Source organism: Cervus elaphus, chromosome 28 (assembly GCF_910594005.1).
Source record: "Cervus elaphus chromosome 28, mCerEla1.1, whole genome shotgun sequence".
Lineage (NCBI taxonomy): Eukaryota > Metazoa > Chordata > Mammalia > Artiodactyla > Cervidae > Cervus > Cervus elaphus.
Window position 1 is genome coordinate 14,256,240 of NC_057842.1, and position 16,493 is coordinate 14,272,732.

Here is a 16,493-nt window from a genome sequence, read left to right on the forward strand (position 1 = left end):
TGACAACCCACTCCAGTATTCTCCCCTGGAAGATCCCCTGGAGGAGGAAATGGCAACCCATTCCAGTTTCTTTGCCTGGAGAATCCCATGGACAGAGTTGCCTAGTGGGCTGCAGTCAGTCCATAGGGTCGTAAAGAGTCAGACACAACTGAAGCGACTTAGCACCAGCGTTCTTGCCTGGAAAATTCCATGGACAAGAGGAGCCTGGTAGGCTACAGTCCGTGGGGCTGCAAAGAGTCATAAATGACTGAGCAGCTGAGCACACATAAAATACATGAGATTAATTGTCATTTGTAAGAAGTAAAGATTGTAGGTGTTTGGAATTACTTTGCCCCAAAATGTGAAAACGAAGAGTCAGGAAAATAAATCACCAAACAGAAAACTATTTTTATTTCAATTCCCTCCAAAAGTGCAAAGAAAAATCAAAGTGAAGTTAGTTCATAAGGTAAGTGGTTAGAAATTCTTAAATAATATTCTGATAATTTTATTGGGACTAGCTAACTCCAGTCTGCTTTAATTTGTCCTGTTAATACTTGTATATTGGTAATGGTCTTATATTGATACAAAAATATCTTGGAAAAAAGAAGTTAAATAGTTTAATACAGTATAATTCCCAAACCAAGCTGGTCCAGGGTTCTAAGGCCACAGTGGATAATGGACGAGGCTGAGGTCATATTAAATATTAATTCAGAATAATTTGTGAGTGTGTCAGGAGTGGGTGTTCTCACAAGTCACTTTCTGATCATCTAGTCAATGGCCATATATTTAGCTAACTTCAGCATAGAGATATGAATCTCTGTATAGGGTTATATATGTGTATATGAATTATATATTCACATATATAATATATTTTGGCTTTTTTGTTGCTAGCTTGAACCATTTTTAATTTCAAAAGCAATCCATCTTTTTTGTTTTTTTAACTTTGCCCATGATATTCACCATATTATTTTATTCTCAGGAGATGTTTCCATTCCTTTCATTCAGTAAACTCTTTCAGATGTGTTTGTAAAGCATATTACCGATTTGTAAAATATGTGTCATTTTGATTTTCTAGAATTGAAATAAAATATTGCCTTTAACATTTTTTATTTCCAAAACCTGCTGTTTTGGTAGTAAAAATATTGTGGCAATTTTAGCCGCAATATTATTCTGATTGTTGTCATGTTAAAGTGTTTTGCTATTAAATATATAAAAACTTACTTTTACTGAAGTTTTGTGTGTGTGTGTGTGTGTGGTGTTTGACATTCATGCACATTAGAAATTGCCTTAATGGTAACTCTTGTCCAAATTCCACAAAAGGATTTTTGACACCACTGAGATAAAGTGTGGTTGTGATTGCCTCAGGCAGGGTGGTTTAGCTAATGGGATTTTCACCATGCCCTGTTTCTTTTAGTGACATTCCAAGGATTCCTGAGAGCTCCCATCCACCACTGGAGTCCAGTGAGTATAAAATTTAAGGTCTTTTTCAGTTATTTGATATAAATGAGTTGTCAACCATGGGAAATCCAAAGACGATCTGCTTTAAGATTTTTCTCTTTCTATTCTTTGTGTATGGGCGGATGTGAATGTGCCTATCAAAAGTTCAAAAGTCTTTCTTGGCAGTAGCCTTCTGCATCTTAGCATTTAGGATGCACAGAGCAAAATTAATGAAACAGTAACAGTTCTATTTGTCTATTTGCTGTTGTTTAGTCTCTAAGTCATGTCTGACTCTTTTGCGACCCCGTGGATTATAGTCCTCCAGGCTCTTCTGTCCATGAGATTTCTCAGTTTTCTCTGTATTTCCCAGAACACCAGAGTGGATTGCCATGTCCTTCTCCAGAGGAATCTTCCAGACCCCCAGATCTAAACCATGTCTCCTGCTTAGCAGGCAGGGAAGAGGAAATGGCAACCCACTCTAATATTCTTGCCTGGGAAATCCCATGGGCAGAGGAGACTGGCAGGCTCCAGTCACAAAGAGCTGGACATGACTTAGTGACTAAACACCAGAACAATTCTATTTGCCTTACATAGACATGTGTTTTGATGCTGGATTATTCAGTTTCATTGGGAACTGACTTCATGGCGTGAGCAGTCTAGTGAAGGAAACAGTCACAGAAACAAATAATTTTAATTCAGTGTAACAGTGTGGAATATGACCATAAACGTGATGGGTGGGGTAGAGAGAGATTTCAGTACAAATAAAGGAGTCATGGGGTTGAGGCTAGAGGGTTAAGTTGTCTACATGGACATTAAAGGGACTCCGGATGGAAGATGATAACGTGGGTAATGAAGTTTTCAAGGACAGTGTGGAAGTGACTTAAATATTTACTTTGCAATGTACTGGCATTAAACTGATAATACTAGGGCTTTATCACCAAGTGTTATTATGTAACCTAGCTTATTGGAATAGAGGATACAAGGTGATTTTAGGAGAAAACAAGTGATGGTTATAAGAAGGTAGGAAATGTGTGGGTGGGATAAACAAGGAAGTGGGGATCAGGTGAGTCAGTCAAATGTATAGCATCATGTTGCACATTCCTGCTAGATATGAGCCCATGGTTGTTATTTAGTTTTCTAATGTGAAGAGAGAAATGGGACCGATTGGATAACGTACAATGTTGATGCTGTTTTTTTTTTTAAAGTCTGTAATATTAGAAAGGTACTATTAGAAGCAACAATGTCTGAGAACTAAGAAGAAAATTATCCTAAGAATACTTCATCAAGGAGACACAGTTAACAAAGAATTTTATAGCACTGTATCTGATATTTAAAAGTCTTGGGAAGGTGTAAAATGACACTGTGTGATTTAATTTAACCATATTGGTAATTTGCATGTATGGAAAAAAGTGTGGATGGGAAACTCTTGGGAAATGGTTCATAAGCACTGTTTTCTCAATAAAACTAAGTTTTGATGGCTGTGGGTTCAAGGTTATACTTGCTGGGGATATAGCATTCTGCAAACTCTCATCCTGCTGGTTGTGGACAGTTTATCAGTGATCCAGGAAAAGAGGACTTTGATTTGAAAGAGGGGAGAAGACCCTCACTGCGGTGTTGTGTGGGAAGCCACCATCCCTCCTCCACAGGTGAACCACTAGACAGTGTCCTTAGACAGTCAGGAGATAGATCTGTGAGATCACAACTGAAAGAGGTGGAAATCTTATCTTAAAAGACTGATGAATTCTATCTCAGCTTAGATGCAGCTCATAAATTATATGATACGTGCATTCATTTTAATTTCAGTGAGGGCGATTCATCATAGATGATCCTAAGATCATTAACATAATGGGTACCATCTTCCTTATCATTAAAGCATGAAGCCTTTAACTCTGGGTAAGGCTGTACAAGAACTTACATTGGACAATACCCTGTAGAAACTTAGAAAGTCAATGCTAAGAGAGTGAAGCAAACACATTCAGTATTTGTTTATATCACGTTAAATTCCCTTAAAATAGACAATCCAAGAAGACATGACAATAACTTTCTACGACCTCCCCACTGAAAGTGATTTCTACTCTTATGGGTGACACTGAATTATGATTGTATACCAATAACATATGCACTTAACATTTCATGAAAAATATATATTCTTCACATATGGGTTATAATTATATTATTAAAAAGTACTTAATTTTCCCCCTCATTTTAGGTTCTAGTTCCTTTGAGTCTCAGAAGATGGAAAGGCCTTCCATTTCTGTAATTTCTCCCACAAGCCCTGGAGCTCTCAAAGATGCCCCACAAGTATTACCAGGACAACTTTCTGTATGTATTTGCAGTGCATGTTGCTGACCATTAGTGTCAGATCCCTGCTCTGCTTCTGTCTTTAAAATGTGTGGCTTTTCTTAAGGCCTGTAATATAGTCAGACTCATTTCACAGCATCATTTACTTCATCAATTTTTCATTCACTTATTAGATTGTTCCTTTACTCACGTATTTATCTGAACGTATCTGTGGAGTGCCTACAATATGCCAGATGTGCTGAACATTAAGTGATAACTTAAGAAAATAAGCTATCAATTATTTTTGTGTGTGCTGTATGAAAGTTTTCTAAGGTAAGTAGTTGGTTAGACACAATAAACGCAGAAAGCCGTGTTCTGTTTACTTAACAGCCTCATTTTCCTGGATCTTGGGAAACTTAAATTTAAAATATTTTTTAACTTTCTTAAGACATTTGATGAAACTCTCCATTACTGATCTTAGTGTGAAAAAGCTAGTTTTCTTCACTCTTGTCTTACATGTGATCTGGGAAAAGCTGAGGTCAAGAATCTGTGGCTATTACAGGATGTTTGTGTTAATATCTAATAGAAAATCCTGCTTCACACTGTTCTGTAGTTAAATTAGCTTATTTTGTTACAGTGACTATTAAATGTATTTCAATAAATAACTATTAAACAACTTATCCTGATAGTTCTTATTTAACCATAAACCCAAAGCTAACTTCTAAATTAAAAAAAAATAAAGTTAACATTGTCTCCTGCCAGTACAAATACTGCACTGACTGGGTCAACAGTTTGCCAGTAATATTCCAGTGTGTGCTCTTTTCCTGGTTTTCTTTATTCACGCTATCGTGAATCTTAGTTAATAGAATTATCGCTTGGTCTTCATTTGGTTTGAAGGCATCATATATGCAGGATACCTTCCTTTTTGCTTTTCTCCTCTCATGAAAATTAACCTGTAATAGGTTAGTTGAAAATTAAATGAGGAACACAGCAGTACCTGGTGTAAAGAGGTCTACAGTAAATGTGTTTCCTGACCTCTTCCAGGTTACTTCAGTAAATTGTTTCTAGCATTGAACATTTTGTTTCAGCTCCAAGTGGCGCTGCAGAATGCCTCTAGCCATGCTGTAATCATTACGATATTGAAATCACCGAACAGCTGCATTCAGCATTTAAAAACAAGAATAATTATTTCAATATTCCCTTCTCCCCTTATTTTTTTTTTTCTGAAATTTTTACCATTATTTTTATTTCATCACACGGTATAAGAGAGTATATAGCAACACTGGCAGGCCTGCCTGTTTTAAGTCATGTTTAAAATGCGTGAAGAGGAAAGTGATGTTCTAAAGCGGTTATGCTTTCACGTCGGTATTCTTTGCTGAAAAATATCTATGATTCATCTGTATTTTGCAACTTGAAATGTCCTTCAAAAATAATTTTAGTACTTTTTGTGAAAATTTAATACCTCGTGATTTTTATAAATGCTAATTTCTCTGCCCCTTGCGCTTAGGTGAAGCTGTGGTATGACAAGGTGGGCCACCAACTGATTGTCAATGTTCTGCAAGCTACAGACCTACCCCCTAGAGTAGATGGGCGTCCCAGGAATCCCTATGTAAAAATGTATTTTCTTCCAGATAGAAGGTATGAAATAAAATTTCTTTAAATATGCAAAAATCTTTGTAGTAAAAGTAGAATTTCTTCTCCTGGGATATAGTTTCATTTAGTTTTTAAAGTTTTATTGAGGTGTAATTGATATACCAAAATTTCCACATACTTAATTATATATATTTTGATGAGTTTGCACATATGTGTACACCTTCATATAATTTTAAAATATAATAGGTACTTCTCTATGGGGGAATAAGCTATATATTGTCCCTAAAAAATTCCCTCAAGCCTTATATTTCTTTAAAATAACCTGCCAATTTAAAATTTTTTCATTACCTTGTTTCTACATCTATTAGTCTTTGACAGCTACATCATTTAGCACGTACCCTTGTGTGTGCATGTCTATAATAGTAACAACTGCTTATATCATAGTTAAAACTAGAATTTTATTAAACTCAACTGTCTTTTCAGACTGTTATATAAAAGGTATAAATTACAGACGGTAAAAATATTCCAAGATCAGTATTGCATGTAGCTACAGTAGGTGGCAGCATATACTTAAGTTTGCTTTTTCTTTTTTTTTTTCCATTTATTTTTATTAGTTGGAGGCTAATTACTTTACAGTATTGTAGTGGTTTTTGCCATACATTGACATGAATCAGCCATGGATTTACATGTGTTCCCCATCCCGATCCCCCCTCCCGCCTCCCTCTCCATCCCATCCCTCTGGGTCTTCCCAGTGCACCAGCCCCGAGCACTTGTCTCATGCATCCAACCTGGGCTGGTGGTCTGTTTCACCCTCGATAGTATACTTGTTTCAATGCTGTTCTCTCAGAACATCCCGTTTGCTTTTTCATTGACAAAGCATATTTACTTTTCAGTGATAAAAGTAAAAGGAGAACCAAAACGGTAAAGAAAGTCCTAGAACCAAAGTGGAATCAGACTTTTGTCTATTCGCACGTGCATCGTAGAGATTTTAGAGAACGGATGTTGGAAATAACCGTGTGGGACCAGCCCAGGGTGCAGGAGGAGGAGAGTGAGTTCCTTGGAGAGGTGAGTATGTGGTCAAGACCCGAGTGAGATGCTTCGTGCAGCTTCTGCAGCGGGCATTATAGTGGCAGCTTCCTTCTGCTTTGCGAAAGGCCTTGATCTGACCTGAGGACTGTCCTTTCAGATCCTCATAGAGTTGGAAACAGCGCTTCTAGATGACGAACCACATTGGTATAAACTTCAGACTCATGACGAATCTTCACTACCTCTGCCTCAGCCATCGCCTTTCATGCCGCGGCGACACACCCACGGCGAAAGCGCCAGCAAGAAGCTGCAAAGTAGGTTGACGCTCTTCTCAGTTGCCGGGAGCAATTGTGTTGTTAGGTCTGAATTCCATATTGACGTTCAGGGTATTTTTTCAAATGTTCATTAGAGATTATTGAAAAATTAGTCATCTATATAAAGAAGCCTGGCAAGACCGTTTCTCCATTTTCCCAAAGAAAGTAATACATACAATATAGTGGAGTCATTCCAGAGTTGAAAGTTTAGAACCTGTGAATTATAATCCTTTGTGCTGATGGAGTTGTTCATTGGCTGACCGAGGGGGCAGTTATTGCCTTAATTGATGGGCTGCTGTGTAGAATATCTTAATAACCATATAATTCCTGGATAGTTTAGTATTATTTGTAAGAGATATTTTCTCAAAAGCATTGCAATATCTGTTTGCTTTTACTCATCTGATGATTGGAGGGAAAAAAATGTACTTTTTCTGCACTTATTTATTAATTTTTGAATTATGACTAAATCTCTTATTGGACAAATGAAACTTAGAAGCCTCATTTTGGTAACCTGGAATCAATGTTCAAATAATTGTTCAAATGTTCATATAATTAAACATGTCATGTTAGTGCTTCTCTGATGACTTATTTCCTCAAATTAAATCTTTAATGCAGTATAATGGCTAATTTTGAAGGCTAAACATAAACATTTATAAAGGGACCTGATACCCTTTCAATAACATAAGTTCCATAGAGTCCCCAGCCAAGAAAAGTCTCTCTGAACCTTTCCACTCAGCCCCATCCTGCCAGCACTGTGCAGGACGGTGTATAAGTGGGTAGAAAACAATATACACTTTGCTATAGACCTTAATTAAAGAATAATTTGAAAAGTCAAAATACCGTTCTGTGAAATCTTCTCTCTTCTGTGTGTCTTCAGTGATTATAAGGATACTGAGAACATGGTATCCTTGGAGAATAAGTATTTGAGAACCAACTGCACATGAACTTCGCAGAATATATATGTACAAGAAAATCACTTTTTTTGCACCCTGAGATATTGAAGTCAATATACTTCATTCACTAAAAATAAAGTGTTCAGTAGCAATGTAACTAGCCTTTAAAGAGAAATCTGTGACCGTGTCCTCCACATTTCCTGACCCGAGCCGACGCAGAGGTGTCTGTTTGCCTTCCTGTCGCACAGGGTCCCAGCGAATCAGTGACAGTGACATGTCAGACTATGAGGTTGATGATGCGATCGGAGTGGTCCCTCCAGGTGCGTGGGGGGCGTGGCGGGGTCCGGCGCTTCTGTGCTTGCTGTCCTGCGGGCTTCCCGACTTCCCTGGGCCCCACGCCGCAGATCTACAGCACAGAGAAGTCCGAATGATACTATTCCATGGTGACTTGTGTTCCAGATTATTAAGAAAGTGTGAAATGGACTAGTAACTATTCGTTAACATCCCCCCTTAAATTAAATTAGATAGGTTCTCCTTTAGAAGCATGGCTCGTGAGGTTCAAAACGGTCAATGCAAAATGTTCTGAGCAGAAGTGAAAATATGAATTCTGAAAAGAGATAGTTAATTTTTAAATAAAAATCCCATTCTCCTATATTTAATATTGTATCTCTGTGACTTTCCTTCCTGTGTTTCTGGAAATAATGTAGCCGTCCATGGAATATACCGAGAAATGTGCATGGCAGGGTTTAAATTGCATGTGGCATGGCTTAACTTCAATGCTTTTGTGATGTGCTGATTATACGTAGAATGATTATACCTAGAATGTGTACGTATGTTTTACAAAAAGGAAATGCTTTAGAAAAGTTTACTATTTGTTTTAAGTCAGTGTCTTTTGTCACTGTGTAAATTAGTAAAATCTTTGTGATACTTTGCAATTCAAGTCTGTTTCTCACTTGACTCTAGTCAGAAAGTGAGTAAAACCACTAATTAGTAAACTAATTAGTTTAGTTTAAACTAATTAGTAAAGACTTATTTTCTTGGCAGTAACCCTGTTCCTTTTATTTGCTAATGAAAAGTAGGGAGATATTCAAATAAGAAAAAGAGAACTTGTTAGGTTATTAAGAACATTTTCTTAGGACGATATTGACATCTGCCCCCTTAATTTACATAATTCCTCAGACAGGGTTGCACCTAATTTGAAGGCAGTGATTTTGGTAAATGGCTGTAGACAGATGCCACACTAGTGACTGAGTTTACAATTTAGAGATTTTTTTTACAACGTCATTAAAACTGGGAGAATATTATGGAGAATTCCCTAAAATTAGGCTTAATTTGCTTCCTGTAATTCAGAGAAAATACAGTCTTTGATCACTGTATGAAGTGGCAGATATCCTTAACAACAATAAATCTGGTTCTGTGCATATCTGTATACTTAGATTACTGCTTGATATCAGACCATCAGGGAGTTTTAAATAATAGTGGATAATTGTGGATTACAGTTCATGTTTTGCTTTCTGAGTATGTTGGTTTCTAAAAGGATCAGTGTAATTAGACACACTCTACATGGAAACTTCCACACAGAATTCAATAGAATATTTTTTATGAAATTGAAAGGGGGAAGGTAGTTGTAAATGGTACCCCTTGGCATATTTAATAGAACTCAGATGATTCTTAGAGGAATAGGGTCTTGTTATCAAATCTTTCGAACAAAAATTTTGCCTGCTAATTACCTTAATGCTGTGACTTCCAACTTATCTAAATAGAATTTACTTCTGTGGGTCATTCTCTTATTTTATTCACCTAAAACTTCATACTTTTATGATGAAGGCAGGATAGCAAATGAAGGGCTAATATGATAAATATTACATGTGTATTTAGTTGATCTCTTTCTAGGCTTAATATTACAATTTCCTGAACAAGGAAACTCTACATGAAATTAAAAATAATATATGAATTGCTATTGTTTTTGTTATAAAATGAAAGTATATGAAATTATAAATTAATAGCACTTATGTTTATAATTATGTGGTTGTTTACTGATGTTTTTGTGGTTGCTTAGTCACTAAGTCATGTCCAACTCTTTTGTGACCCCATGGACTATATAGCCTGCCAGGCTCCTATATCCATGGGATTCTCCAGGCAAGAATACTGGAGTGGGTTAATGTTTCCTTCTCCAGGGGATCTTCCCGATTCAGGGATCAAACCTGAGTCTCCTGCATTGACAGGTGGTTCTTTACCACTGTACCACTATGTAATTATTACTTTTTTGCATGAATACTAAATGAAAATGATTTTATACCACTACTGTTTACATTTCAAACATTCCAACCATTCCCCATCTCCAAAATAAGAACACCAAAAGCTACCAGGTTTACTGTTGTTTTCACATTATAGTGCTTCTGAACTTTTTAATGTAAACAAACATTCTCCTTGGAATGGAAGACTTGCTTGGAAGTTATTTCGTTTTTTTTTTTTTCCTTTCAAGTGCATCTTGTAGCACCAGCTGCTAGGTGTTTTTAGAGAGTGACAAAATGGCTGAACTTCTTTGGTGCCAGTATTGTCATATCAGCCTTTATGAAATGTTTCAAGACCTTGCTTATGTGCTAAACGAGGTCAAAACATTATATAATCACAACAGATAAACTGTTGGGGAATTTTAGTCTCCCTTTAAAAATGATGTCACATAGCCTTTAAAAATGATGTGGGAGTTATCAAGTAAATAGATGAACATTGGTCAGGCTGCCCAGTTAAATTTAATGTTTCCATAGTTTGTGTACATTTTATGTAGTTGTAAATATAGTTATTTTTCCTTTGGCCACATAATTTTTTGTTTTTCTTGCAACAGTAGTAACAATGACCCTTGTGAAAAATACTTAAACTGTTACCGTGTAGTTGAGATTGCTGTTTAATCTTTAACTAAATCAGAGATCATAAAAACCTTTTTGTTTCACGGGAACATGACCGTTAAAATTTATTTTTAATTTGAACTATTAACCTAATTATTTTAGTTTAATAGCACATTTGTGGAATAGTTTCATATGTCTGGGGTAGATTTGATTATTATTTCTTTAGGAGGTTTAATTTGTTCTGCATTATTTCCATAGTCATTCCCACCCATACCATATTTTCATTTGAAAATTACAGTATTATCTGTGGTTCACAAAATTCACAATCAGTATTTGTAATAGTGAAGACCTGCTACTCTTCTTTGATAATTAAAATTGGTATGATATTGATTTTATTTTCTTATTATCAAAGCCATCTGAAACCCAAATAACATATATTGTCATTTGGAAGAAAAAATCAAAAAAGACAATCTAAAAAGGCACCAAATTTCTTAGCATTGACTTGTATATGAATAACAGTTCACTGTCAAGTCCTTGATTTGTACTGCTGAAAAAAAATCACTAATTCCTTCTTTAAGCCAGTATCCCAACTCATCATGATTTTTGAGGCATCATCTGTCATATTCATGTCAGTGTCTCCATGGTAACCTTTGAGTTGAGCCAAACTCTACTCGGTCCTCATGCATGCGTATTTTACACTCCACGCGTGTACTTAGCGATTTTGAAGATAAGCCTGATAATACTGATTGCATGGCGCTTATCTCCATAGGTCAGTGGCTGCTTTGGGTATAATTTGGCGTCGCCACATTAGCATTGACATTATGGAAGAATATTGACTTGTTCTTCGTGTGTACTTTCACCAGTAGGTTATAGGTCTAGCGCTCGAGAAAGCAAACCTTCAACATTAACCGTGCCAGAGCAGCAGAGAACAACTCATCACCGCTCACGGTCGGTGTCTCCTCATCGCGGCGATGATCAGGGGAGGCCACGGTCACGTTTACCAAATGTGCCATTACAGAGGTAGGCTTTGCGAAGGGCCTTGCATCCTTGACGGGACTTTTTTTTTGTTATGTGCCTGCGTGCTCAGTCCTGGCCGACTTGTTGAGGCCCCATGGACTGTCGTCCGCCAGGCTCCTTTGCCCATGGGATTTCCCAGGCAAGAAGATGGGAGTGAATTGCCATTTCCTCCTGCAGGGATCTTCCTGACCCAGGGATTTGAACCCACATCTCCTGCACGTCCTACATTGGCAGGCAGATTCTTTACCACTGAACCACCTGGGAAGCCCTGACAGCACATTTTTATTATAATAACATGCAAACTGCTAGGGGACTCAAAGGGAAATGAAAGAATGGTTTGGTCAATCAGTTATTTTTCAAGAACCCTTTGTAGGCAAAATGCTGTCTTATTCATGACCCAACCTGGGCAACATTCTGTTCTCCAATCTCAAGACATCTCCCAGGGCGTGGAAGAAGTTAATGTCACAAGCATGGTTTTTGAATAACTGTATTGTATTCTCTTTGCTAGTCTGTTTGTTTGTTTGTTTTTTTCCTGTTGGGAGAAACTGTAGGATAATAAATTAGCTTGGGCAGAGAAGTGGTAGAGAAAATAAGGTTAAAAGTCAGAATATATTTTTAAGAAATTTGGTGCTGTCTCTTTGAAGCACTGTAAATGTTTGGAAAAGCATATAAACCATAAGGAATGTCCTTCTGTATTTTACCTAACCCTGAAATGCAGTTCTGAAATTTTATTTAAGTATGCAGATGAAAACTGTGGTCCTTTGTTGATAGTAGTTCAAAAGGAGATTGGGAAAATATAGCATAGGCAAAGCAACAACAGCCAACCAGTTCAGTTCAGTTCAGTCGCTCAGTCGTGTCCGACTCTTTGCGACCCCATGAATTCAGCACGCCAGGCCTCCCTGTCCATCACCAACAGACAATAAATACCTTTAAAATAGGCATTTGGGGATATGGCCAGAGGTTTACAAGCCTTGTCAGTTGTTTGCCAATTACTGTCAGTTCTTTCCTGTCAGTCTCTCAGACTGCTTGGGACAAATGTTACATTTTGATACATGTAAATCTTTGTAATCATTTTAGGAGTTTAGATGAAATTCATCCAACAAGAAGATCACGTTCTCCAACCAGACACCGTGATGCCTCCCGAAGCCCAATTGATCAGAGAATCAGAGATGTGGATAGTCAGTGTTTATCAGAACAAGACAGGTATTTTTTCACATTATGATCTCAACATGATACAGTTTCTTTGCCGTGTTTTCATATATGATAGATATCTTAGCAGAGCACAAGAGACAGTGAAAGAATTCCATCTTTCAAAACTGAACTTCTCCCAAGGAATGACTTTTGAGATATTCTAATAGAAGTGTATCTCTAGGAAATATTTGACTAATAGTGTATTGTCATAAAATATGCACTATTTTACAAAATCAGAATTTATGTTTAGCCAGTTTTAAATATACAGTTTGTTGTTGACTTTCTTAACCTAAGTTACAGAAAGGAGACTATATAAGCTACTTTTAAATATTTTGTTTTTTGTGTATTGCAGTCTTAGGAATATTATTTGTATAATTGTGAAATTATGTTTTTTCTGTAATAAAAAAGGACAGCTCATCTGAAAGACTGTTACTTTCACAGTATCTGTGAGAACTTCAATAGTGATATTTTTTTAGTACACCTACTTTTCATAAAATGTAGTAACCTAAAATGTCTATAAAGTACAAAATGTTGAAACGGACTCTTTCTTCTATGGATGTGTATGTAAACTTAGTTCTGCATTTCTTTATGAACAAGGTACTTCCTGTTACTTACAGTTACTGAAAATTAGCATTCTGGTTCCATTGTTCTGCATTTCTACAGACCTGCTCCTCTGGCCCACCCTCTTCATATAGGATGTGCTTGACCATAAGCTCAGGGTCTGACTTAGTGGTTAGAATCCCCAGCTGGTTGGAGAGTGTCTTCTGGCTTTTTGAAGTGGAGAGGTTTTTAGGGAGGGGTACGAAGGGAGAGTGGTACTCAGTGGCTAATTTTTTGCTGTGTAATCAAGGACACAGAACTCACAGATAGCCTTTTAGCTCTGTGATTGTCACCTTGCCATAGAGGGAGTGGGGCCAAGACCTTCAGGATGGGGTGATGGAACTTTCTGGGACTTAACACTGCTCTCCAGAGTAGGGTTCTCGGCTACTCAGGGTGGACTGAGGTCAGTTGAGGGTCCCTTTGTTGACAATCACCAGGGCCACCATGAATTTATGTGATGGAGGGGATAAAAAAGGACTTCCAGACCAGGGCATTCAAGAGTGAAATTAATTTGAGTGTAGGAAAAGTATCAACTTTAAGATAAACAGTCCTAATCAAGTATGTTCCTAGTCTGAAAAATGAGAAACAGAAAGTGAGATGTTGCATTTTAGTGGCTGTAAAAGCCGAGAAAACCATCACGCTTTGAGTTGCTAAAAAGAAATGAAAGGATCTAGGGTTCCCATTAGAAGCGGAAAAGCCAGATTTATAGGGCTTTTAAAAGCTTATTAAAATAACCAAATGTCGAGAATTGGAAATAGATTTCTGTGTCTTACATGGGAAGGGATCCGTTTAAGTTTTTTCCTGATACTCTTATGAAATCATTTTGAAATAGAGTAGCAAATCAGCAACAGCTAGGACTTTGACCATCATGTTTGCACTTTATTGTTTAAATTTTTAAAACTACTGTCATGTTTATTTTTGTTTGAACTCTGAAGCAAATATGCTAGTGCAGACAATCTGGTTTCTTCCCTTTTCCTGTTGTCATCGGCATACCATTGGCACAAACCATGTCATCTAACGCCTCATGACCTATCTGTTTCACTCACCACCCATCCTGTCTGTGCAGCGAGCTTCTCATGCTTCCCAGAGCAAAACGAGGACGGAGCGCAGAATGCCTGCACACCACCAGGTAAACGCAGGGGTTTGGTGCAGCGGCTGTGTGCGATGACTCCCCACTCTACTCTGCTTGCATCTCCCCTCAGCGGTATGATTACAAATACGTGCAGTTAATTTACCCAGTATTCAAAATTGGTTTTGTCTCATATGGAAGTTGTGGAAAAGGTTCCAATATATTTGAATTCTGATCCAGGCAGACTGCTTTTCTGTCTGTCTGTTCAAAATCCAGAGGTTAATGAGCCTCTCTGCAGAACTGTTGACACATTCCCCAAACCAAGGAACCGATTTCTGCAATTCAAATTCTATCACCTCGCTGTGAGGGGTCCCCAGGCCTGCCACATACACCCATCAAGTCACAAAAGTCTGATCTTCTGTGCGTGGCAGTGTTACTGTTCGCATCATTATAAGTTTGCTTTGTTTTAGCCTTTTTCTTTATAAAATTTTTGTCTGTTTCATATTCTATTGTTGTTTTCTTTGTTTGATTTTAATAAAATCTTGACTGTTTTCATTTTTAGTAGCTGAGCTTCAGTTCCTGTCTTGATAAAGAGTGAGGATATTTGACATGTAAACTTCCAAACCCTCCAATCCTTCATGCCCCCACCGGTTCAGAAGTGCTCCACCACAAACGTTCTCATGAAGCACATAAGAGTAGAAGGCTTTTTAAAGATGAGAACGAAAGGGGGCATAATACTGTCCTCTAAATTGGAACCTAGTGCTTTATTTTCATCGTGTTACATCTCTTAGATCTCATATCCCAGATAAATCGTCTTACAGATTACTTACAAGCTAATCTGTGCATATTTATTGTCAGTATGGAGTTAATGAAAGGGCAAGAAGTAATAATTCAGTAAAGCCAACAAACCGACACACAGACAAACTCTTTCAAATATTGTGGCCAGTAAAGAATAAGTAGGAAAGAGAATGAAAGAGCTGTACCTGGAAATCCTGCCAGTGCCCACGCAGATTTATTGTGTCTTTGAAGACATGGGCTTCTGCTGAGGTGGTGAACATGGTCACTCCCATGGCCACGGTAAGCACACATGCTTACCACAACTACGTGCTTAACACACATAAGCCCTAAGGTTGTACACGTGTAAAACTTGCCTCGAAATAAAGATGGCTTCGTGTGAAGTGCCGCAGGGAAAAGTGAGGAATGTCAGTTCTGCTTCCAAACTGGAGAAATCATGTAAAATCATAACTGTTATAAAAATCAACTGAGATTCTTTATAATGCTGAAGTTTCCAGCCTTACTATTAGCTGTCCTGACAAACAGGTTAATAGGAATGATTTCTTTACCGATTCAGAAAGTTTTCTCCTATTCCTGTTGACATGACTCCAACCATAAAACAAAAGCAAAGAACAGCCTTCATGTTTATTAGGCACCAAAGTGTGGGTATTTTTAACACTCTTACACCAATAATATATATAGAATTAGTAAATATATTTTTTTTCTTTCCCTTATATTTTCTTTCCCTTATATTTCATTTCTCAAGGTAAAATACCATAAGATGCACGATAAAATAAACTAGTAGTTTCATTATTTTGTTAAATTATATCATCAAGATACAGCCTGTCATATTCACTTATGAGTTTTAAGAATAAAACCTGTGGATTTACTACTTTTCAGTAAACAAGGAAAATAACATTCATTGACTACAAAGAACTGTGCTAATTAATTAATGTATTTTTTCTCATTATCCTGACAAAGTTGTATCACATTAATATTATTGCCTTCATTTCCCAGTTGAGGAAAGAGGCTAAGAAAGTTTTGTTTGATATGTAACTTAGCAAGGATTCAAAATCAGCTCTATTGGAAGTTTTCCACTAAACTAGTGTTTTTGTTTTTTTTTTTTCCCAAAAATTTGACAAGGAGTTAGTCTTGCACAGAGTTCAACCTGTTTAAGAGTTTGCAAGTCAAACATATTTTGAAAACTTTGCAAATTAAAATCAGTGCCTAGATTTTATATGCAAAGCATACCAAAGTTGTGTGCTACAGATATCTGTCCCATATCATTTAATTCATCCCTTCCTATTATTGTCATATCAAATAATCTTTTCATAGAGCATTTCCTGAGAAAGTCATGTGGTACAGAACATGCTGTGGCTTCCTTACTGTGTCCTAGATCCTTTGTACCTGTTATTTCATTTAATGCTCATGGACAGCATCCCCATTAAAGATTATTTCTCCCATGATACAGACG

At 37.1% G+C, this 16,493-nt stretch overlaps 1 protein-coding gene across 49 annotated transcripts in view; it reads left to right on the top strand.

Annotated features, from left to right (window-relative positions):
- RIMS1 (regulating synaptic membrane exocytosis 1) overlaps nucleotides 1-16,493 on the top strand; it is a 578,197-nt gene that overhangs the window by 405,702 nt on the left and 156,002 nt on the right. For 17 of the 49 annotated variants that reach the window (XM_043890087.1, XM_043890103.1, XM_043890090.1 and 14 more), the window contains 9 exons: nucleotides 1,394-1,440; nucleotides 3,626-3,738; nucleotides 5,204-5,334; nucleotides 6,183-6,354; nucleotides 6,476-6,629; nucleotides 7,771-7,842; nucleotides 11,235-11,388; nucleotides 12,463-12,588; nucleotides 14,243-14,305. In XM_043890087.1, the coding sequence (XP_043746022.1) occupies nucleotides 1,394-1,440; nucleotides 3,626-3,738; nucleotides 5,204-5,334; nucleotides 6,183-6,354; nucleotides 6,476-6,629; nucleotides 7,771-7,842; nucleotides 11,235-11,388; nucleotides 12,463-12,588; nucleotides 14,243-14,305 (1,032 nt within the window). Of the gene's footprint in view, nucleotides 1-1,393; nucleotides 1,441-3,625; nucleotides 3,739-5,203; nucleotides 5,335-6,182; nucleotides 6,355-6,475; nucleotides 6,630-7,770; nucleotides 7,843-11,231; nucleotides 11,389-12,462; nucleotides 12,589-14,242; nucleotides 14,306-16,493 lie in introns of all 49 variants that reach the window. The other 32 variants (XM_043890084.1, XM_043890085.1, XM_043890086.1 and 29 more) reach the window with 3 other exon arrangements.